Source organism: Mustela nivalis (assembly GCF_964662115.1).
Source record: "Mustela nivalis genome assembly, chromosome: 1".
Classification (NCBI taxonomy): Eukaryota; Metazoa; Chordata; class Mammalia; order Carnivora; family Mustelidae; genus Mustela; species Mustela nivalis.
In genome coordinates, this window is record NC_139020.1 from 126,045,233 (window position 1) to 126,068,646 (window position 23,414).

At 35.6% G+C, this 23,414-nt stretch overlaps 1 protein-coding gene across 2 annotated transcripts in view; it reads left to right on the forward strand.

Annotated features, from left to right (window-relative positions):
* RYK (receptor like tyrosine kinase) overlaps window positions 1–23,414 on the forward strand; it is an 86,366-nt gene that overhangs the window by 53,544 nt on the left and 9,408 nt on the right. Inside the window, exons 8-13 of one of the 2 annotated variants that reach the window (XM_082718846.1) lie at window positions 897–1,031; window positions 2,511–2,597; window positions 6,011–6,080; window positions 11,209–11,341; window positions 12,806–12,915; window positions 13,080–13,239. In XM_082718846.1, coding sequence (XP_082574972.1) covers window positions 897–1,031; window positions 2,511–2,597; window positions 6,011–6,080; window positions 11,209–11,341; window positions 12,806–12,915; window positions 13,080–13,239 — 695 coding nt within the window. The remainder of the gene's footprint in view (window positions 1–896; window positions 1,032–2,510; window positions 2,598–6,010; window positions 6,081–11,208; window positions 11,342–12,805; window positions 12,916–13,079; window positions 13,240–23,414) is intronic. The other variant, XM_082718847.1, reaches the window with a different exon arrangement.

The window sequence follows — 23,414 nt, forward strand, 5'->3', positions numbered from 1 at the left end:
ACATAATGGCCAAGAATTTTCTAAAATAATGAAACACAACAGATCCAAGAAATTCCCAAGAACTCCAGGTAGGATTAAGCATATACAAACATAGACACACACCTGCATATATCCTGTTTGGACTGCTGATGAGTGGGATCAGATGTCAGCCTAATCCGTTGGTCACAAAGCTCCCAGGCCTATCATCTAGATCTTACAGCAGCCTTTGGTGACTGCCATCCAGATCTGCTAACTGTCTTCAGGGAGTTTTCTTCCATGTGTTTATCAAAGTGCATAAATCTTAGAGATACCATTCTAATTTTTACTTGCTGACACTGAATCCTTCTTTTATTCTAACATTTTTTTCTTGGAATGAAAGTTTAAGTTATGGCTAAATTTTGTTTTTGCTGCCATCATAAGAATGGTAAATATGGGAACTGAATAACATGTGTCTCACAGTGATAGGACTAGGCTGTATAAAATGACATTGATTAGATATTTTGTTAGAAAAGGTAGTTTTATGACATCTCTTCATTTGGAAAGTTTTTTTGTTAGGAGACTGCATTAGAAAATTTGGGGGAAAAAACCAGTCCATAGAAGGGATTAAATTAAACACTGTGAGTTAAAGCTTGTTTCATTTGGCTGAAAGGCAATTGAAGTGGTGGTAATGGGAATACTCATTTTAGTGTTTCCTATTTTAATTACTCATTTTAAGATTTTAGGGTAGATGAAAAGTGTTTTCTTTCAAATTTAGTGTGTCTTTTACAAGTAATTTTCCCTGTTCATGTGTGTGCCTTTTTCCTTGTATGATTCTTCCATTTATGTATTCCTGTGACTTGAGTCCTGAGGTTTTGACTGAATTAGTTGGCCCTGATGGCATAATAAGGGTATTTATATTTCTTGGTTTGGCTTTGTTGGCTCCTCAGGTTATCCTACCTTGCGGATAGAGAAGAACGACCTGAGAAGTGTCACTCTTTTGGAGGCCAAAGCTAAGGTGAAGGATATAGCAATATCCAGGGAGAGGATAACTTTAAAAGATGTACTCCAAGAAGGTATTTATTATCTCAAAACCAGTTTCTCAAAGGAGATTTAGTATTTTAGCACTATAAAAAAATTTTTTTTAATTCAAATTTTAAAAATTTCATCTCTTTGTGTCTAAGGATAGATAGAAGTGCACAATTTATTTCCTTTATAAAACTGATTTTTATTTTCTCTTTCTTTAGGTCTTTAATTTGCCTTGATACAGCTTTGGTGTAATTATTAATTTTCAAATATACTAAAGCATATATTTTATATTAGCATTTGTTACCTTTAAATATATTTTCGTTTTTGTTTAAAGATGATATCCTCACCTAGCAAGCCAGTTTGCTGTGACAGATAGTATAGGGACTCCAGCAGACAGAGCAAGCATGGGCTTTGGAGATACACCCAACTTCTAATCCCAGTCTCACATCACCTGTGTGACCTTGGAGAAGTCATTTACTGTCTTCCACGTCCAATTGCCTCTTCTGTAAATTGGGACTACATTGTCTGTTCTTGAACTAGCTGTGGAGATCAAATAAAATGATGTACATTAAGTGAACTGACACAAAATAGATATTTTATAGATGTTATTACCCATGCCTTCCCTGCTTGTTGGTCCTTATTCTCTTTCTTGAGTTATAGGATATTAATTGGGGAAATGCTGATGGAGGAGTATAGAAATTAATAATAAAGTAGTACTTCATTGAGCCCCTCAAGTTGTTCAAAAGAGAATTATGTTTTTCTTCCCCCTTTCCACAGTCTAGCTTGGAATGTTTTATTTATTTATTTATTTATTTATTTATTTTTTTTAAGATTTTATTTATTTATTTGACAGAGAGAGATTACAAGTAGGCAGAGAGAGAGAGAGGAGGAAGCAGGCTCCCTGCTGAGCAGAGAGCCCGATGCGGGACTCGATTCCAGGACCCTGAGATCATGACCTGAGCCGAAGGCAGCGGCTTAACCCACTGAGCCACCCAGGCGCCCCTAGCTTGGAATGTTTTAAATACATATGAGTCATTCTGAATTCATCTCTTGGTTGAGGTGCTTATAGGTTAATCACAGCTAAGAGAGGGGCTTGAACTGCCCCCAGTGACAAATAGTAATGAGAAGAAGCAAGTATTTTAGGTCTGTTTTTGAGTGTATGCGGGGAGTCCATTTTTCTCCTTTGTTATTATTCCAGAGCTAAGCCTAGAAATTCATAAATGCCTCATTATGGAGTTCTAGTATTCCAGGCTATATCATTAGTTTACTTAGGATAATTCAGAAAGAATTCTCATGTACTTATTTTAAATATGGCATTTCTAAAAGCTGTTTAAAAATTTCTTTGCTTTTAAAAATATATTATTTTTTTAAGGATTTTTATTTATTTGAGAGAGAGCAGAAGAGAGAGGGCAAAGCATGAGCAGGAGGGAGGAGCAGAGGGAAGGAGACAAGTAGACTCACTGCTGAGCAGGGAGCCCACTTCAGGGGATGATTAGTGATCTCCTTAATTACTGTTTTTCTTTTAGGTACTTTTGGGCGTATTTTCCATGGGATTTTAGTAGATGAAAAAGACCCAAATAAAGAAAAGCAAGCATTTGTAAAAACAGTTAAAGGTAGGATTTTTTTTTTCCATACTATTTTCAGAATGCTTTCCTAAGGTGGATCATGCCAGTGAAATTCTGTCTCAAATTCTTAGTCTGTGCCAGACCTTTCAGTCAGTCCATGTTAATTTAGCTCATATGAAACTAACTTCTGAGGAAATATGTGTTTGTTCTCATAAGGTATAGAAAATAGAGATTTAATAGTTTAAGATATTAAAACACTAGGTATTACCCAGGTTTGTAGTTAAACTACATCCATTTAACTTCATTGTTGCTATATCTAATACTGTGTTTTTCCTAGGTAAAAATTTTGGGGTTTTCCTCTTAAAAACATTGTTACTAGTTTTCCCTCCTTTCCTCCTTCCCACTCCCAGTTCTGCAGTCTATAATGAATAAAAAATTGACCCCCAGACTCAAAGTACTTTATGTGAATAGCCTTAGTCACTTTCCTCACACTCCCCTTGCTATAATGCTGCAGAAAATATCCATGTGTGTGTGTCTACTTCTTGGCTTAGTTTTGTAGGTACAGCTGTAGTTGGCATTGCTGCCATAAGAAGTGTTTACATTTAAAATTTTGATAGATATTGTCTGATTGTTTGCTAAAGAGTAGCACTAAGTTTATGTTATCATGAACAGAATACCTATATTCACATAATATTTTGGAGAAATTTAATGCTGAATTTTTTAGTTTATAGTTCATATATATAAAAGCTTATATGTTAAATCTATTTGCTCATTTTAAGAGAAAGAAAAAAGTGGTAATTTATAGGGTACCTAATATCTGACAGTGTCTGATATAGACTGAGATGACAGGGTGTTAATTTTGAAAAAAACAAAGTTAGCATTTTGATGCAGAAATAGAGGGGAAAATTAAATTCAGTTTTATAGGTAGGAGGTGGCAGTTTTATGAAGTTGTTGAAGTTATAAGAACTTATGTTTCTCAGTCTTCTTAAGTGAATTCGTAGAGAGTATGAAGGATTTATGTTTATTTTTCTAAAAAGCTGTACTAACCTAACAAAAAAATGTAGAATTTGATTTCTCTTAATTTAGCAAGATTGCTTGCTTAAGGATCCTTCAAATACATGCACACACACAGACATACATACACATTTTATGTTTTCTAAAAAAGTGCTTTAACTTACTCTATTGTTCAGTATGTATTTTATCTACCTACCTCTGCTAGCCCCAAAGCACTTTTTTTTTTTTTTAAAGATTTTATTTATGTGACAGAGAGAAATCACAAGTAGACGGAGAGGCAGGCAGAGAGAGAGAGGGAAGCAGGCTCCCTGCTGAGCAGAGAGCCCGATGCGGGACTCGATCCCAGGACCCTGAGATCATGACCTGAGCTGAAGGCAGCAGCTTAACCCACTGAGCCACCCAGGCGCCCCCCCAAAGCACTTTTAAAGGGTAATATTTACGTTAGGTCCATTAGATTTCCTGACTAGTTTTGAAGGATATTTTACATATTACTCTTTGTAAATGTAAAATTTGAACCCTAAGTTTGGTAACTATTGAGATTTGTTACATTTTCCCCATTTTTTTTTAAAAGATTTATTTATTTATTTGACGGACAGAGATCACATGCAGGCAGAGGCAGGCGGTGGGGAGTTGGGGGAAGCAGGCCCCCAGCTGAGCAGGTAACCTGATGCAGGGAGGCTCTATCTGAAGACCCTGAGGTCATACCTGAGCTGAAGGCAGAGGCTAAACCCACTGAGCTAGCCAGCCACCTCCATTTCCCCCATTTTTAAGGAAATATTTCTCTAATTTTCATATTTTTCTGAGGTTTATACATAATCTGTGGGCAGTTTACAACTGGGTTGTTACTAATTTATTCTGAATGAATCTTTAATTAGCAAAAGAGCTTTCTATACAGAATTGGATTGATTTAGGGGTTGGAAGCAGGGGGAAGGGAAATAATAGTGATAAGAAAACACAATGTGGATACTGGGGCTGTTTCACAAGATAAGATTTCTCCTTCCGGACACACTTGAAGTTGTAGGCACTTGGTTGTTTCTATGCCTTACCACTGTAATTATAATGTTCCTTCTGCGCTAGCCGGAAATAAGTGAAAGCACAGTGAGTCCTTAGCCAAGATGTGGTCATGGTTTGCATGAGAAACGAAGAGGAAATCCACTGACCACAGTCCTTGCCTCTAAATTATTAGATAACTCCACACGATTGGGTATCTCTGAGATTTACTCTTTTGGAATGTTATGATTTTTTAAATTGAAGATATGTAGGGCTAACCAAATTCTTTCACAAATCCATATGCTTTGTTACATGCCACACAATTAGAAGTACTTCTTAAACTGCAAGAAGTAAGTTTTTAAAAGATTTTGTCCTTTGCCTTTAGGCGTAAGCAAGAAATTGCAGTTTGGCTTCTTAAAAATTTCATAAATTTGCACAGAGACTTAATGGATATTCTGATATAAATTTACAGAAATTAAAATTAGGAATCTGAATTTCACACAATGAACATTATAAAATTGAATTTCATAGAATTAATTATTTTGAGGTTACTGGTGTTAGGGTCTTGTTTTATAGCTGCTAATATTTTGTAATTTTGAAATAAATATTTTTTATCTTTTTTTCTTGTAATTTTTTGGAATGTAAGTATTTTAAAAGATTTTTTTTCCAGGAAAATGATTTTTTCTTACTAAATGGATAAAATTATTTTTTCCCCAACTCAAAGTTTTCTTAAATCATTATCCAGTTCAAGTGTCCCTTGCTTAATAGAGTATGCTTATTAAAGTTAAGAATTTGAAAAATTATGCATAAAATGACACGCCTTAAATATTTTTACTTAGATCTTCATACCCTTGACAGGAAAGTAAACAGTTATTAACTCGGTGCAGAACTCCAACTGTTACTAGTTCGCAGTCTGAAAAATACACTACTGGTCCCCAAATCATCCTGGCCATAATTTAATTAAAATTTATTTAGATTACAGAAAGAAATAAAGGCACAGTCTGCCATTCCTAAATGATCCTAAATTTTGAGCAGTTTTTAGACAAGGAGTTTATTCCATTGGTGTGAAGCACCTTTTTCCAAAGAAATACGAAGTGTTTCAAGTTTTTGGCTCTCTTTGTCTACCCATTTTACATGCCTACAAAGGTTTTAAACTACATGAAGCTGTCTGGAAATATGGACACAACTAGCAAGGGTGGAAGAGGGAGTGATTCTGCTTGGTTTTGCTTCGACAGCTCTACTTTTAAGGAGCGAATGTGACACAGACTCATAGTGCCTGACTTCAGTGTTCTGGATTTTGCTCTTGGTTCAGTATTTTACTGGGTAGAGCTCAGATGTGGGATCTTGGCTTTACCAATCTTTCTCTTTCTCTCTCTTGTTGCATTGATTAGAAGCTTTATAAGTTATTATGACTATTTTTATTGTTGATATACAAATTAGTCTTTTTCTTTATATAGATCAAGCTTCTGAAATTCAGGTGACAATGATGCTCACTGAAAGTTGTAAGCTACGAGGTCTTCATCACAGGTGAGAGAAGAAACCACCCAGCATTTAAGGGTTAAGCATAGTAATATTGTATGCTACATTTTTATTTTAAGAATGTTGTGATATGTTCTGAACTGAAAGCTTTTTGGAATAGTTTATTTTTTTTAGAATATCGAAGTGAAATGCATGCTTAGTGTACAAAATTTTAAAATGCAGTAAAGTATAAAGAAAATGAAGCAGAGCATGTAAGTCCACATCTGGATAAACATAGCTAAGCTTTCAAGAGGCTTTACATACTTTTATGCATATTTTCCTTTAAAAAATAGTGATATATAAATATCACTATTCTATTCTATATCACTATTCTATATATATATATATCACTATTCCATATCACTATTCTCTCTCTCTATATATATATGTGCTAAAAAATATTTGCTAAGAAATTTTTAAACAAAGAATACCAAAGACAAGCGTAATTAACACCAGTGAACATTTTGCCTTTTTTGTTTATGTCTGTTATCTATCCAGATGATAAGTAGATATTTATGAGTGTAGAAATATTTTAAAGTAAACTAGATACCTCAGCACTTCCAGTTCATTTCCAGCATGCAGTTCCACCGCCCCCAACAAGAGGATGTTTTCTTAAATAATCGTAACACTATTACTATCTTTGATAAGGTTAACAGGTTTTTTAAGATAACAAAATGTACCTAACTCTTCGTATAAGTAACCATGAATTTATTTCCATATTTTAAAAGGATATGTAGCAGTTCATTGAATGGATGTACTGTGTTTTATCTAACCAGTATCTTGTTGTTAGGTCATAGTATGGTTTTAAAAAAATACTTAGAGTTCTGTATAAAGAACTCTTTCTTAAAAACCCGATTATCAGTCTTTTTCACAGAGCTATAAGGAAAGCTTCTACGTTCTCAGACAAAAAGAGCTTCTATATTGTATTGCACTGTGCTGTAGTATCAATATTGGGTTGAAGGATTTTTTTTTTTTTTTTTTAACAGCATGTAAGGTCAACTTCATTTGTATGCCTCTTGCAGATTTGGTTGTGTATGTTTACCAAAATGGGACAGTGACCATCCCTGTTGGAAGATATTTATGAACTTCTGGGGGAAAAAACACATGAAAGTGATGCATGCAAAAGGCAGCATGCATTTTAATTTCTGGGTACTTCAAGCAGTTACTTGGGTTCTGCCATAAAATAAGATGACTATGCATAGTTTTATTTTTAAATATCATTTATACTTTGGTTCATATTGGAAAAAATTTGAGAACCTAAAAATAAGGCCTCAGTAGTAAGATCAAGAAAATGATGAAAATCAAACTGAGTTTTATGGCATTGTAATGGTGGAAGAAAAAACAAATAATCCCACAATAAAGATATAAATATTTTTGCTGTGAATGAACCTAAAACATCTCTTAGCTTCTGGGCAGCCAAGCTAAGGAACCATTAAAAGTTCATAAATCTCAATGTTAGAAGAGAAAGAAACATAAATGTTCCTTGGGGGAGAAAAAATATTTTCTAGTTTCAAATTCTGAGGCAGCTGCCTCATTAAGCTTATCATATACTTGGGGCATTGATTAATATAATGAACAGATAAACTGTTTAGTTTCACTAAGTATAAAAAAATCCCAGGGACCTTTGACATACAATACTGAGGGACTGAAGGGTTAAAGTCAAGTGGTTGAAGAATGTTATTTTCCATCGACCTAATTGAGTCCAAGTGTAAAACTTACTTACTTACAGAGGAATGGATGGATAACTCATTCCTGAGACTGTATTTTCTAAGAAACACATTGTGTTTCCTCTGAGTAATAAAACAAGAATTGGGTAATGGTCATTTGGAAATGTCCTTCTTGGCAGTATTGGAAGTGCTTGATGTTCTCTTATGCTGACTCTAGAGGGAAGAGTCAAAAGTGTTTAATACTAGTATGTAATGTTAATCTAGTACTTTGGTGCCTACCTTGTATTCTTAGGTAGAAGATCTGCACCACTTCAGCACAGAAGTGGGAGACAAAGCTAGGATTTTCTAAGAAGTACTTTTATATCCTGTGTAGCCCAAATATGCTTTTGCAGAAAAATGTTCAGAGCAAGTATTTGCAGTATTTCCCATGTGGCTTTCAGCTATAGGGTTTTCCAGCAAGCATCCTGTCAGGATGAATTAGCAGCCCCAGGACACCCTTAGGTGATAGAATTCCACATGCTGAATAGGGTTGATACTGGACACTCAGTGTTTGGGGAAAGTCTTCTAGAAGCAGATTGTACAGTTTGGTCATAGTTAATTGTTCTTTCTGGCTATACAGTAATACTAGGACTCCTTGGTTTTTTGTGTTTTTGTGTTCTTGTTTGTTTGTTTGTTTGTTTTTAGGTAGGTGCCACAGCCAGCATGGAGCCCAGTGCTGGGCTTGAACTCACAGCCCTGAGATCAAGACAGGAACTGAAATCAAGAGTTGTATGCTTAACCGATGAGCCACCTAGGAGCCCCAGGACTCCTAATTTTTAATGAGCAAAACACATTGTTAATATGTAGAAAGTACATTATTGTTCTTTCCACTCATTGTAGCAGTTTGTTTCATTTTTTTTTTAAGATTTTTTATTTTATTTTATTTATTTATTTGTTAGAGAAAGAGAGCACAAGCAGGCAGAGTGGCAGGCAGAGGCAGAGGGAGAAACAGACTCCCTGCTGAGCAAGGAGCCTGATGTGGGATTCCATCCCAGGACTCTGGGATCATGACCTGAGCCAAAAGCAGCGGCTTAACCAACTGAGCCACCGAGGCGTCCCAGTTTGTTTCATTTTTAAGGGGATTAGGGCCCACCATGCTTTTTTTTTTTGATCCCTGGTGTCATGGGTGTCTCTGCGTTTCTTTGTTCATTCTCTTATTCTCATTCATGAAGTGCCAGTTTTGCATTTGCAACTCTGCTAGGCCTGAGGAATAAAAATGAACTAATGAGTTTCAGTATTCATATTACAGAACTTATCAAGCAAACAAAATACACTCAGTAAGAAATGATGCCTTGTTTTAGAATTTAACTTTTTCTTTTTTTTTTTTTTAATTTTTTATTTTTTATAAACATATTTTTATCCCCAGGGGTACAGGTCTGTGAATCACCAGGTTTACACACTTCACAGCACTCACCAAAGCACATACCCTCCCCAATGTCCATAATCCCACCCCCTTCTCCCAAACCCCCTCCCCCCAGCAACCCTTAGTTTGTTTTTTGAGATTAATAGTCACTTATGGTTTGTCTCCCTCCCAATCCCATCTTCTCCTACCCACTTAAGCCCCCATGTTGCATCACCACTTCCTCATATCAGGGAGATCATATGATAGTTGTCTTTCTCTGCTTGACTTATTTCACTAAGCATGATACGCTCTAGTTCCATCCATGTTGTTGCAAATGGCAAGATTTCATTTCTTTTGATGGCTGCATAGTATTCCATTGTGTATATATACCACATCTTCTTGATCCATTCATCTGTTGATGGACATCTAGGTTCTTTCCATAGTTTGGCTATTGTGGACATTGCTGCTATAAACATTCGGGTGCATGTGCCCCTTTGGATCACTACGTTTGTATCTTTAGGGTAAATACCCAATAGTGCAATTGCTGGGTCATAGGGCAGTTCTATTTTCAACATTTTGAGGAACCTCCATGCTGTTTTCCAGAGTGGCTGCACCAGCTTGCATTCCCACCAACAGTGTAGGAGGGTTCCCCTTTCTCCACATCCTCGCCAGCATCTGTCATTTCCTGACTTGTTTCTTTTAGCCAGAATTTAACTTTTTCTAAAAGTTAAACTGGTTGTGGTGTATAATTCCACATGCAAAACATGTTGTTTTCTTTATGTCTTAACATTCCTTGAGTAAGAATTATAAAGCATTGAAATATTTTTAAACATTTTGAAAGTCTTTTTATTATTTTTTCCACTGGACTTTGTGAGAATAATTTTTACTGTAGGTTAAAATAGCTGTAGAAATAAAATTTATTTATTTTAATAACAACTTACTTTAATTATATCAGAAGTACTTCCTGACAGAGTGCTCTTGAATTCTTCTTTTGCTTGTAGTTTGGCTTTCCATTGGCCCAAGTTGCCCGTTGGCGACCGTCTAAACACTGAGTACTCCGAGCTCTCACTCTGCGAGCACACTGGGCAAGACTGAGAATTGGATGCGTTCTTGTCTTAGGTCCCCACAAAACCTTCCCTTCGTCTGCCTTTTTCTTGTCTACAGAACCAGTTTCTTCTCTCATCCACTCTTCCTCTAGGTCCCAGATCTTCCTCTTTATCCTTTCCTTTATAAAAGGGCAGAATGAAAACCAGCCGTTTGTACTTTAAAACGTGTCCATGCAGCTTGTTACCTCTTCTGGAGAGATTTTAACGATTTTATCAATGAGATAATTAAGTAAAAAGTTACATAACCTTGAAGAAAAATAATTTCCAGATACCAGATACCAGTGGAAAGAGGTATCATTAGGCAATAGGATAAAAGTATTTATGTGTGCCATGGAAATTTAAAGAGAAACAAGACTGTTACTATGTGCTTTGGCTTTATTTATAACAGCATTTTGTGGTTGGTGTGATGCCATGTTAGAGATATGGAAACTAAGGTCAGGAGAGAGAGTTGCACAGACTATCCATAAATGGCAAATTTAGTATTTAGAAATCAGTTCTAAGTCCCATGTGACCAGCTAAGGACATCTTGGCTGTTGTGGCAGTTCCATCCTCTTTGAGGTCTTCTTGATTATCATATTCTCGTTCATAATCTGCCTTTTTTTTTTTAATGTTTTGATGGACTTAAGGGGATCTCATAATACACTCATAATGCATCAAGTCATTTTTTAAATGTCTCTGATTACCCCTTAAGAGTAAAGATTTAGTGTATGTATGTAATGTTAGAGTGTGTCTTCAGAGAATCCAGTTCACAGGAAGCAACTTCGAATTTACTGCTTTTCCTATCAAGAAAGTGCGTATGTGGAAAATACTTATGTCTAGTTTCAAAGGGCATTTGTTAATTTTACTACATTTTTAATGGTAATCATGTTTTTAAGTATGTTTGAGATTTTCTTGTTTTAGGTTATCTTTATTACTTTTTATTAAAAATAAGCCCTTGAGGATTTAGATTTCACTTGTTCTCCTGATTTCTTATTATTTTGTAGAAATCTTCTTCCTATTACGCATGTGTGTATAGAAGAAGGAGAAAAGCCCATGGTGATATTGCCTTACATGAATTGGGGGAATCTTAAATTGTTTTTACGTCAGTGTAAATTAGTAGAGGCCAATAATCCACAGGTGAGAAAAATTTTCCCTTATACCAATTATTTACCAGGAACTTCTGATTGTATTTTTGAAAGTAGATGTTAACCTTCTTAATATAAACTGTGTAAAAGCCTGCAAAAAGAAACTCAAAATGTACCAGAAGATATTTATAATCTGTTGATTTAGAGGAAGATGGTTTATGATTCCAGTCTTGAAGATTGCACTTTACTGATGCTAAAGTTCTTCCTTTTCATCCATTGTGTGTTTATTTATAATCACCTCAACTCTAACACCATCTCAGTCATTTTCCTGATAACTCTTTGAAGGTACCAGTACTAGATCTCCCTTCTAGGAATGGAAACAGATTTAACTGAGTCATTTGGTCCATATTGTATCAAAACCTGGTGGTGACTGGAAGTCTGGATTTTGGAGATAATTCACTTATTTTTAATATGCTTGGCTTAAGATGTCAGTCACTTAAGAGTTTCCTTCTCTTCACTGCTTGTGTACATAGCTGTGAAGCATTTGGCTACATTCCAGATGCATGATGGTAGTTGTCCTAAAGTCTAGCTGGTGTTTTGTTTTACTGTAAATTGTAGCCACATTAAGTTTGTTTTAGGGTTGTTGTTTTTTTTAAAGATTCTATTTATTTATTTAATAGACAGAGATCACAAGTAGGCAGAAAGGCAGGGAGAGAGAGAAGGGGAAGCAGGCTCCCCGCTGAGCAGAGAGCCCGATGTGGGGCTCGATCCCAGGACCCTGAGACCATGACCTGAGCCGAAGGCAGAGGCTTTAACCCACTGAGGCACCCAGGTGCCCTGTTTTAGGGTTTATAATAATGTACTTACTACAGTTGCCAGGAGAAAGTGGATTCAAAGGCTGCATTGGGTGTTTTACTTAATATGTCAGGATTAAAGCCAGGGTTCCAACAAGTTGTTGGAGGCTGTAGCCCATCAGTATCACCTGAGGAAGAATTTCATTCCTCAGCTCACAAGACTGGCATCCTGGCTCTACAGGAGCACATCAGTAGCAAGAGCTGTAGACTTCCATTAGCTTGAAAATGCTCCTCAGAGGACATCTAATAAAAACTATTTTTTTTTTGAGTTTTTAAGAAAAGAACAGGCTATTGAGTGATAAGCATTTGAAATTTTACCTTGAGAGTCCGGCATTCATGAAACAGATATTTATTGAGCAGTTCTTTATGTGCTGGATGTTGGGGAGCTATACCTGACAGATGAGAGGGGCAGTGAAGTAAATGGTAAGTTACATTACAGAATGGTAAGACTGTAGTAGATACAGATATTAGAGAGCTATGGGAACATATTCTTGGTCAAGAAGTAGCTTTTTAAAACTCCAGTATAGGCATAAAGAAGTATTTTGGGATTAAGAAGTATTCTGTCTTTTGGGATAAAGAAGGATTTTGGGATAAAATAAGTAGCTGACTGCCATCATCATTTTTGTGCTACCTCCAAACATCTTTTTTTTCCCCCCCAACAGGCAATTTCTCAACAAGACCTGGTACACATGGCTATTCAGATTGCCTGTGGAATGAGCTATCTGGCCAGACGGGAAGTTATCCACAAAGACCTGGCTGCCAGGAACTGTGTGTGGGTGCCATGAGCTTGTCACTATCATTTCATGTTTAGTTTTCTCTGGATTTGGGGTTCTGTCCAGGAGCCACAGTGGGCATTATATGGTATTTTAGAGTAACTGTGATCCATATGTTTTAAATACGCCAATTGTATTTAATGTTCATGTCTTTAATTTTCAGCATTGATGACACACTCCAAGTTAAGATCACAGACAATGCCCTCTCCAGAGACTTGTTTCCCATGGATTATCACTGTCTGGGGGACAACGAAAACAGGCCAGTTCGGTGGATGGCTCTGGAAAGTCTGGTTAATAATGAGTTCTCCAGTGCTAGTGATGTGGTAAGTGCTGGGACTCCTGGACATCAACAGGTTTTATGTTTTAATTTTTTTTTTTTAATCTGGTAATTGTTCCCTGACACGTTTCATTGAGAAAGCTAATGTCATTAGCTCCATTCAGCCAGTTTATGGAAAGAAGCTGTGACCCGTACCATGATCTTTTACTGTGTGTAATCACAGTTCATCCTCAGAACGGCCGTGTGAGGAGCTGTGAACACTAAGAAGTAGCTGGGTACTACTACCCCAGTTTGAAAGGTGGCTACTAAGGCTTAGAGAGGTTTCCAGAGCTGATTATTTTTCTTTTCTTATTTAAGTCTCAGAATGACCAACTTGTTGCCAGATGATAAAGATTTATTGTTTTCTTCTTTTCAAACAGCCTTTTTCAACATTATGACCTGTGTTATTTATAATTCCGCAGATGTCACTCTCTTCCCTTTAGTCAGTTTCTGAGTAGTTCTGCCCACCAAAGCACATCATAGACTGGATCCTTTATACTTAGTGATGAATAGTTTCAGAAGCAATGTTTACTTGTAGGTAATTTGCAGATATTTTAAGTTTCTTTTAACTTCTCACTCTTTAGTCTGATTTGAAAGATGGATTATTTTCCTTTCTCTTGCTTATTGCAGTTTATTATTGTAGCTGAACAGGTAGAGATTAGGTAAAATTTCTGCTTATCAGAGTCAGTTATCATATGGTTTCACTTATTTGTGGAGCATAAGAAATAACATGGAGGACATGGGGAGATGGGGAGAAGAGGGAGTTGAGGAAATTGGAGGGGAAGATGAGAGATGATAGAGTATGGACTCTGAAAAACAATCTGAGGGTTTTAAAGGGGTGGGGGTTGGGAAGTTGGGTGAGCCTGGTGGTGGGTATTATGGAGGGCACGTATTTTGCATGGAGCACTGGGTGTGGTGCATAAACAATTCTGGTACACTGAAAAGAAATTTTTAAAAAATTAAAAATTATAAAAAAAAGAAATACGAAAAAAATAAAAAAATTTCTGCTTATACGGTCCCCCTCTGTGGCCACTCAACAATGTTAGCGTCATCACATAAAATCTTATAGAATTGTCTGCTTCAAAGTTTCAACTGTAAAAATTGGGCTTACTGTATCATTGTATTTTGTGTCTCATCAATATATTTTACTTACAGTATGGGGTTACCCTTTTACTTCTAAGTTTGGATGCTCTAAGGATCACTCTCTTAATACAGTCATTTCCTCAGTGTATTAGTATCCTCTGGATGCTATAACAAATTATTGCAGCCTTGGTGATAAAGCAACAGAGATTTATTCTCACAATTGAGTTCTGGAGGCCAAAGGTCTGATGTCAAGGTATAGACAGACCATGCTCCCTCCAGAGGCGCTAAAGGAGAAACTTTCCTTGCTTCTTCGGCTTCAGGTGGCTGTTGGCATCCTTCTTGGCTGGATCACTCTGCTTCATGTTCGTATCATCTTCTCCTCTGTGTATGTCTGTCTCTTAAAACTCCTGCCTCTCTCTTATGGAGATACATATGCTTGCATTTAGGACCTGCCCGTATAATTCAGGATAAACTTTTGAGGGGAGGGAAGGGTTGCATTTTTGTTTTTGATTTTGCTTTTTCTCAAATAATATGAAAAGAGAAAGCAGAGTTTGATTTTAAGCTAGCCCACTGCTGCTGTATTGAATATCATTAGGGACCAATTATATTCTTACTGATATGGTATTAGTTTTGGGGGGTTGCTAGATATTTATTTAGAAGTTCTGAATTATAGCTGGAATTCTTTAACAGCTTTTACATTAAGCAAAATTGTTTTCACAAGGGTATAGATGAGTTTAACTTTGGTTTTAGCACATAGCTTTAAAACATAGTATCAGTTAAACTTAGTACTGTATGGTTTTCAAATCTACCCCTTTAATAGAAAAGCTTGTATCTGAACATTTTTGAAAGCAAAAAAGTAAAAGAAACTTTGTTGAATATTTTCTTTGAAAATCTTACTCTGGGGGCGCCTGGGTGGCTCAGTGGGTTAAAGCCTCTGCCTTCGGCTCAGGTCATGATCCCGGGGTCCTGGGATTGAGCCCCACATCGGGCTCTCTGCTTGGCAGGGAGCCTGCTTTCTCCTCTTTCTCTGCCTGCCTCTCTGCCTACTTGTGATCTCTGTCTGTCAAATAAAATCTTTAAAAATAAGAATAATAAAATAAAAAATTAAAAAAAAATCTTACTCTGTTGTTAATTTGAAGTATTAAGTCACCCATCTGTTTGAGATCTTTTTATTTTTCCAATGGTTGATTTTTGGAATTTATGATTTTGTTACTCATTGAAATATAGCATAATTGCCTTAGCAGAAATGAAGGGGCAGTGGTGGTGATAAAACTAGTCTAATGGGCAGGAAATGGATGTTTCTTAAATGACAGATACGCCATGTATCTTCAAGAGATTGGGGATTGTTTGATTATTCTCTTAGAAAAAGGAGTATTGATTGATAGCTATTAATTAATTGACAGGTAATACTTCAAGGGGTTGTACAAGATGGCCAGTAGTGCGGTTTGCTTGCACATGGACGCCCCCAGAACACACTTTGCTTAATTTAATGTATTTATACAATATAGGGGCGCCCCTGCTTTTTTAATTCTTATATTAAAACACAAATGTTAAAGAGTGCTTTTTAATATTTGTATTGAAAATATGTACATATAATCATCCTCTGTTCCTGTTTTTCCTTTATAGATGGAGTTGGGGGTTCAAAAGCTACATTTAATATGGTACTTTGGGGCTGAGAAACTTTATACATAGTCATATACAGAATAAGTAATGTAACCCCACTCTCACCAGAGTCTCTGAACATGTAAAATACATATTTCAGGTATAAATGTTAACACCTATTTCTGCCTTGGAGAGGGCATTCTCTTTGTCCTTTAAAAGATCCTTAACATTTTGCATTTTTCTTATAGCTTAAAGTTCTATGTGATTTGTTTGGAAATACATTAATGTTTTTATCTTAAAAATAATACATTGCATCTCTTGCTTGTGTTTTCAGTTTTTACTGGAAGGATTCAATACTTCAGTATGTCAGGATTCTTATAATGTTAATGTCAGCCTTTAACTGTTAAACTTAGGAAATATGCACAAATAGATTTTGACTAGTTATAAATCTCTTTTATTATTTTCAAGATATGACATCATCTTAGGCATTCTTAAGAATTTCTGGATATTGTTTTTATTCTGTTTTCATCAGATGTAGATATCACCATAGATTTTTTTTTCTGTAACTTTCTTTTCCTTTATTTGAAAGTAGATTTCTTGATTTATATCTTCTTTCAATTATTTAGGTAATTATAATAGCTAACATAATTTTGCTGTTAAGATACTACATCCTACTAAGAGACTAAATGCAATCAGAAGTGCACAATTAAGTTTCTTTCTTGGTGCTTTTTTTGTCTTTACAGTATTACATTGTGTTTAAAAAACATTTTCTAGAGGAAAAACAAGTCAAGGAAATGACTTCCATGCTAATCTTATCAGTGTGACTTATAGCAATGAGGAGACTCTTTAAGGTATCTGAACAGTTTTTAGGGTGTAGAGTAAATTAAAATGAGTTCCTGTGCCTTTACAGTATTTATTTTGTGAACTTTAAAGATGACCTAGAAGAAGGAGAGAAATCTGCAGAGTTATCTAGATACTGTATCTACAGCAGAGTGCTTCTTACTGCTCTTGTTTGCCCAGTGTAAGGGAAAGTCATTGCCACACCCTGAGCAGGTTTGAGCAGGAGAAACTCAAATTCATAATATACCCATGAAGAGTGGCCTTCTGAACTACTGTGGTATCGAATAGAAAGCTACAGTTTTCAGAGAATGCTTACCATTTTTAGAAGTATGGAAAACTTTCTGTTTTATATTTTTTTACTGCTAATTTTAGAATAATGCTTAGATTCCCAGTATTTATTCATTTCCATTATGGTTGCAGATTTTATACATCAACAACCTTAGACTTATTATTCAAACATGAAATTCACAATTTAAGAGGAATAGCATTACAGGTTGACAGATTGTAGCTAACACTTGTTAGCATAACGTATAAACTTGTTGAATCACTGTGTTGTATACCTGAAAGGAATGTAATTTTGTGTGGCAACTATACTTAAGTAAGAAAAACCTAAATAAATAAAAACTAGCATTAAGTGGAATTGATATAAGACAGATATAAAGACATTAAGGAAAAGCTGGAGAGGTGAAAGGATCATTCATATTTTAGGAAATAAAGATTTAAAGTTTAATATTATTAACATTAAGAATATATTATTTAGTTGTATTTAATAATATATTAATAGTCCTGGTATTTTCTGAAAAAGAGGAATAATAAATGGATTTACTTTAGGAACAGTTGTATTTTCAGAGGTGACCGGTTGTTGTCTTGTGATCAAGTATTGCCCTTAATGTATTTTCTGTATTAGGCTCTACCTAAGAATAGATATTTTCCTCAAGAGATCTTGTGAACATCCTTTTCCCTTTCCTTCCTTGTCCTTACCATTCAGTTTAACATTTACCTTTACATAGCCTGTGTTCTGATGGAGAAGTATCTAAGCATCTAGTACACTAGAGGAAAGTCTCATCAATAGCAGATATGTGTGATAGCCTGGTAGGTATCCAGTATTCCTGCTTATGGATTCTAGGGCAGATTCATAGCAGAAGTGCATGCTCCCACTCGCTTGCTTGCTCACTGTCTCTCTCAAATAAAATCTTTAAAAAATTTTCAATTTAATTAACATATGCTGTATTATTAGGCTCAGAGGTAGAGTTCAGTGATCATTAAATACATACAATACCCAGTGCTCATTATATCACGTGCCTTCCTTAATGCCCATCACCCAGTTACCCTATCCCCTCACCTACCCACTTCCAGCAACTCTCAGTTTGTTTCTGTAGTTAAGAGTCTCTTATGACTTGTCTTTTTCTCTGTTTTCATCTTATTTTATTCTTCCCTTCTCCTAGTTCATCTGTTTTTTTTTTTCTTAAATTCACATAAGAATGAAATCATATGATATTTTTCTTTCTCTGGCTGATTTATTTCATTTAGCATAGTACTCTGTAGTTATATCCATATTATTGCAAATGGCAAGATTTCATTCCTTTTGATGGCTGAATAATATCCCATTGTGTGTGTGTGTGTGTGTGTGTACATACCACATCTTCTTTATCCATTCATCTGTCAGTGGACATCTGGGTTCTCTCCATATTTTGCTATTGTGGACATTGTTGCTATAAACATTGGGTGCATGTGCCCCTTCAAATCACTATGTTTGTATCCTTTGGATAAAAATACCTAGTAGTACAACTGCTGGGTCATAGGGTAGCTCTATTTTTAACTTTTTGAGGAACCACCATACTGTTTTCCAGAGTGGCTGTACCAGCTTGCATTCCCACCAACAGTGTAAGAGCGTTCCCCTTTCTCTGCATCCTCGCCGACATCTGTTGTTTCCTAAGTTGTTAATTTTTAAAACCAACTCTTTTTTTTTTTTTTAAGATTTTATTTATTTGTTTGACAGCTATTACAAGTAGGCAGAGAGACAGGCAGAGGGGGGGGGGGAGCAGGCTCCCTGCTGAGCAGAGAGACTGATGTGGGACTTGATCCCAGGACCCTGGGATCATGACCTGAGCCGAAGGCAGAGGCTTTAACCCACTGAGCCACCCAGGTGCCCCAAAATCAACTCTTAATCACAGGGAATTGGTAAAGAAAGATCCACACTCCTTCCCCTGGTTTTCAGAGCCTTCTGTTTCCTGCCTTATCTTCCCTTCTTAGTTTTATATTTTCCATTGTACGTTTCCTAATGTCCTGCATTTCATCCAATCTGGAATTCCTCTTGGGTCCAAAGACATAAGGTATTTTAATGCCCTTTGATGTGGTCTTCTTTGGATCCCCAGAGAATTTTGTACTTACCTGATGGCACCTACCACTGCTGCCTTATATTTTTATGCATAAGTCATTCTTCCCAAAATGGGCAATGGAAATTTTGCTTTACTTATTTTCCTTTAGCAGGTGTTCCATAGTTATAGAATTGAAATTGATGTACATATGTGTACCTTTTGGGTCACTTATTTTAAGAACATTCATGGCCGGCTATGTTAATCTTATCTCCGGAGAGCTGTGTACTTGAATGTGTTAAAGAATCCTGAATGGCTCATACAGACTTCTTACCATCTTTATTTTCATGCTGAATCTCACATTTCTCCTTGTCTCACTCTCAAAGACTTTGCTTCAAAGATTTCATCTCTTTTGACTACAGTTGTTATTTATGAGTACATTTATTAATTGACCTTTGTGCACAGAGACTCCGCTCTTAACTGTCAGATACATTCCATATATGTCTACTCTCCTTGCCTACCTGGGGCCCATGTTTCTGAAAGCTTCAGTGCAATCTTTGATCTGTACTTTTCTTTAGTTCTGCTGTTGGAGTAAATCTTAAGTCAATGTGAAGATACAACACAGTTGAAGACGACAAGTAGAATATCTGGTTTGGGGAAAACATGATTGATTTGCTATGAGTCATGTTGAATTCAGGATGCTAATGGATGGGATATGGGTCTGGAATTCTGAAAAACATAGAAGCAGGATATTAGAAATTGGACATGAGCTTCATTAAAGTGAAGATTGAATGAACAGGAGGGTTTGATCCCAGAGGTAGTGAATAGATAGTAGAAAGCCAAAGGAAGAATATAGGGAATATGTAGTTTCAGTTAGCGAGAAAAGAAAGATGAACAAAGAATTAAAACAGTAATTGAATGCTGTGTCATAGAAGCCAAGGAAAGAAATAGTTTCAGGGAGACTTTCATTTATAAATATACCTGCAGTGGTCAGAAAGGATTAGGAAATCATTGAGGGCATTTGAATGAGTGGGTTTAGTAAATCATTAAAGATAGATGTGATTGCTTTGGGCTCTGTGGGAGATGTTAAAGCGGGGGCAATATGTAGATTATACATAGAAGGAGTACAGCTATGAAAGAGAGTGAAATGATCTTGATTTGATGGGATGGCAGGATAAAGAGAGGCTTTTTTTGGTTCATTTTAGGCCAGGGAGAAAGATTGGACATGTGGTTTTTTGGGGGAGGTCCAAGAGATGATTGGTGAATGGGCTCAGGAGGCCCCAGTTAGAGGTATACAGGTCTCGGCATGGGAAGGGGAGTACCTTTCTTCTGGGATGGGAGTAAAGCAAGAAATAGAAGGAGAGAAAAGATACAGGAAATTCTTGAAGAAGGATCTCTCATTGGGGTAACTTCACTAGGGACAGAAAGAGTAAGAAGGACTGAAAAGTTTCCACATTTGGTGAAAACTATAAATCCACACAGATCTAAGAACTGAACAAACCCCAAATCCAAGACGCGAGAAGAAACTAAACCATAGTGCATTATAATCAAATTGCTCAAAACTAGTGATAAAGAGAAAATCTTAAAAGCAGCCAGAAAAAAAACCCCAAAACCAAAACAAGTTACTACACAAAGGAACCAAGAAAAGGATGGCAAAGGAACCAAGAAAATTGGAAGCAGTGCAAGGGAGAAGACAGTTAAACATTTTAAAAGTACTTTTCAGAAAAAACCCTACGAACATAGAATTCTGTATCCAGTGAAAATATCTTTCAAAAGTGAGGGGGAAATAAAGACTTCTTAGAAATACCAAAGCTGAAATAATTGCCATCAGCAAACCCATATTACAAAAAATGTTTAAAAAGTCCTTTAGGAACCAATGATACCAGATGGAAATACAGATCTACACAAAGGAACAGAGAGCACCAGAAATGTTAACTATATGCATAAATATATGTCTTATTGTTTAAATCTCTTGAAAAGATAATTGAATACATTTCAGTGTCCCCCCATTAATAAAATAGAAAATACTTAAGGATTTAGATTTGGAGTTGGTTGATAGTATCAACCAACTTAATCTAAATGACAACTACAGAACACCCAACAACAAGGGAATCCGTATTCTTTTCAAGGGTACATGGAATATTTACTAAGATCGTATTCTGGGCCATAAAACTAGTCAGTGAATATAAAAAGATTCAATTCATACAAATAGGGTTTTGTGAACACAGTAGAATTAAATTAGAAATAAAAATAGGAATCTAGAAAATACCCAAATATTTAGAAACTAAATAATACACTTCCAAATAACCCGTGTATCAAAGAAGAAATCAAAAGAGAAATTACCAAGTATTTAGACTTGAATGAAAAAAATACTATATTTCAAAGTTTGGGGGAATGTTGCTCAAAGGGAAATATACTATTAAACATCCAATATTAGAAAAGTCTCAAATCAGTGACCTTAATTTTTACCTTAAGAAACTGGAAAAAGCAAATTAATCCACAAGTAGGTAGATGAAAAGAAATAATATAGATAGAAGTCAGTGAAATATGAAATAGAAAAACAGTAGAGAAAATCAATGAAACCAGTGCTTGTGAGAGTACTATTGATGATAAATCTCTCACCAGACTAAGCAGGAGAAAAATACATTGCAAATTAACAGTGTAGTAAATGAGATAGTTGATAGCATTACAGATCTTCACAGGTATTTGGTAGTAAGAAGATTATGAACAACTTTTTCCCAGTAAATTCACACACTTAGCTGAAATGGACAAATTCTTTAGAAAATAACTTTCAGAGCTCATTTAAGAAGTAGATGATCTGAATAGCCCTTTATTAAAGAAATGGAATGTTTAGTTAAAAACCTTCCTGAAAGAGAAAACTTTTAGGGCACTGGCATTCCAAACATTTAAGGAAGAAATAATATAAATTCTGTACACTCTCCTTCAGAAAACTGAGGAGAGAATACTTTCTGATTGATTCTGTGAGGTCACCACTACTTTGAAATAGCACCAGACAGAGAGAAGAAGAAAACTATATATCATCATAACTTATGATCATAGATGCAAAAATTCAAACAAAAATTTAGCAAATAGAATCCAAAGTTTATTTTTAAAATTGTATTTTGGCCACGTAGGCTTTATCCTGAGAATGCAAGTTTGTTTTACCTTTTGAAAATCAAGCAGTGCAGTTTACCGCATTAATATACTAAAAAAGAAAAGCTATATGATCATCTCAGGAGATGCAGAAGAAGTATTGGGAAAAAATCCTCAGTTCATTCCTGATAGAAATTCTCAGCAGTGTAGGAATAGAAGAGAGCTTTCTCAGTCTGATAAAGGGCATCTACCAAAACCAAAACCACCTATTGCTAACATTATACTTAATGCTGGAAGACTGAATTATTTTACCTAATAACAGGAACAAGACAAGAATGCCCACTCTCTATCACTTCTCTTCAGTGTTGTATTGCAGTTCTAGGCAGTATGCTAAGGCAAGAAAAGGGCGGGGGGGAACCCAACAGAAAAGATTAGATAGGAAAAAGTATTTGTGGACAACAGGATCATCTATGAAGAAAATCCAGTGTGATATACAAAATAGTTACTAAAACTAATAGTGTTTAAAAAGATTATAGGATACAAGATCAATTTTTAAAAATCAGTTTTATTTCTATATACAAATAATGAAGAGTCAGAAATTAAAAGGTTTTTTTAGATCATTCTTATTGCATATATTTGACATATAACACTAAATTTAAGGTTACAGCATGTTGGATACATTTAAATATTATAATGCTTGTTGTAGTGATACACACTATAATTATAGTACAGTATTTTTGTGTATATTATATTATGCATTAGATCACTGTGGCTTATTTACAACTCATTGCAAGTTTGTACCCTTAAACAACATCAGTTTTATCCTCGTATTCCTCATCCCCCAGTAGCAACCATTTTACTCTCTATTTTTCATGAGTTTGACTTTTTTAGATTCCACATGCAAGTGATATCATATATTACTTGTCTTCCTCTGTCTGACATCTCACTTAGCATAATATATTCAGGATTCATCCTTACTGTTGTAAATGGCAGGATATCCTTCCTCATGGCTGAATAATATTCTGTTGTGTATATACCACATCTTTGTATGCATTTATCAGTCGAAGGGCATTTAGGTTATTTCCATATCTTGACGGTTGTGACTAATGCTGCAGTCAACATAGGGGTGCATTTATATCTTCAAAATACTATTTTTATTTCTTTTAGGTATTCCTAGTCGTGAAATTACCAGATCATACATAGATCTATTTTTAATTTTTTGAGGACTCTCCATATTGTTTTCTTTCCC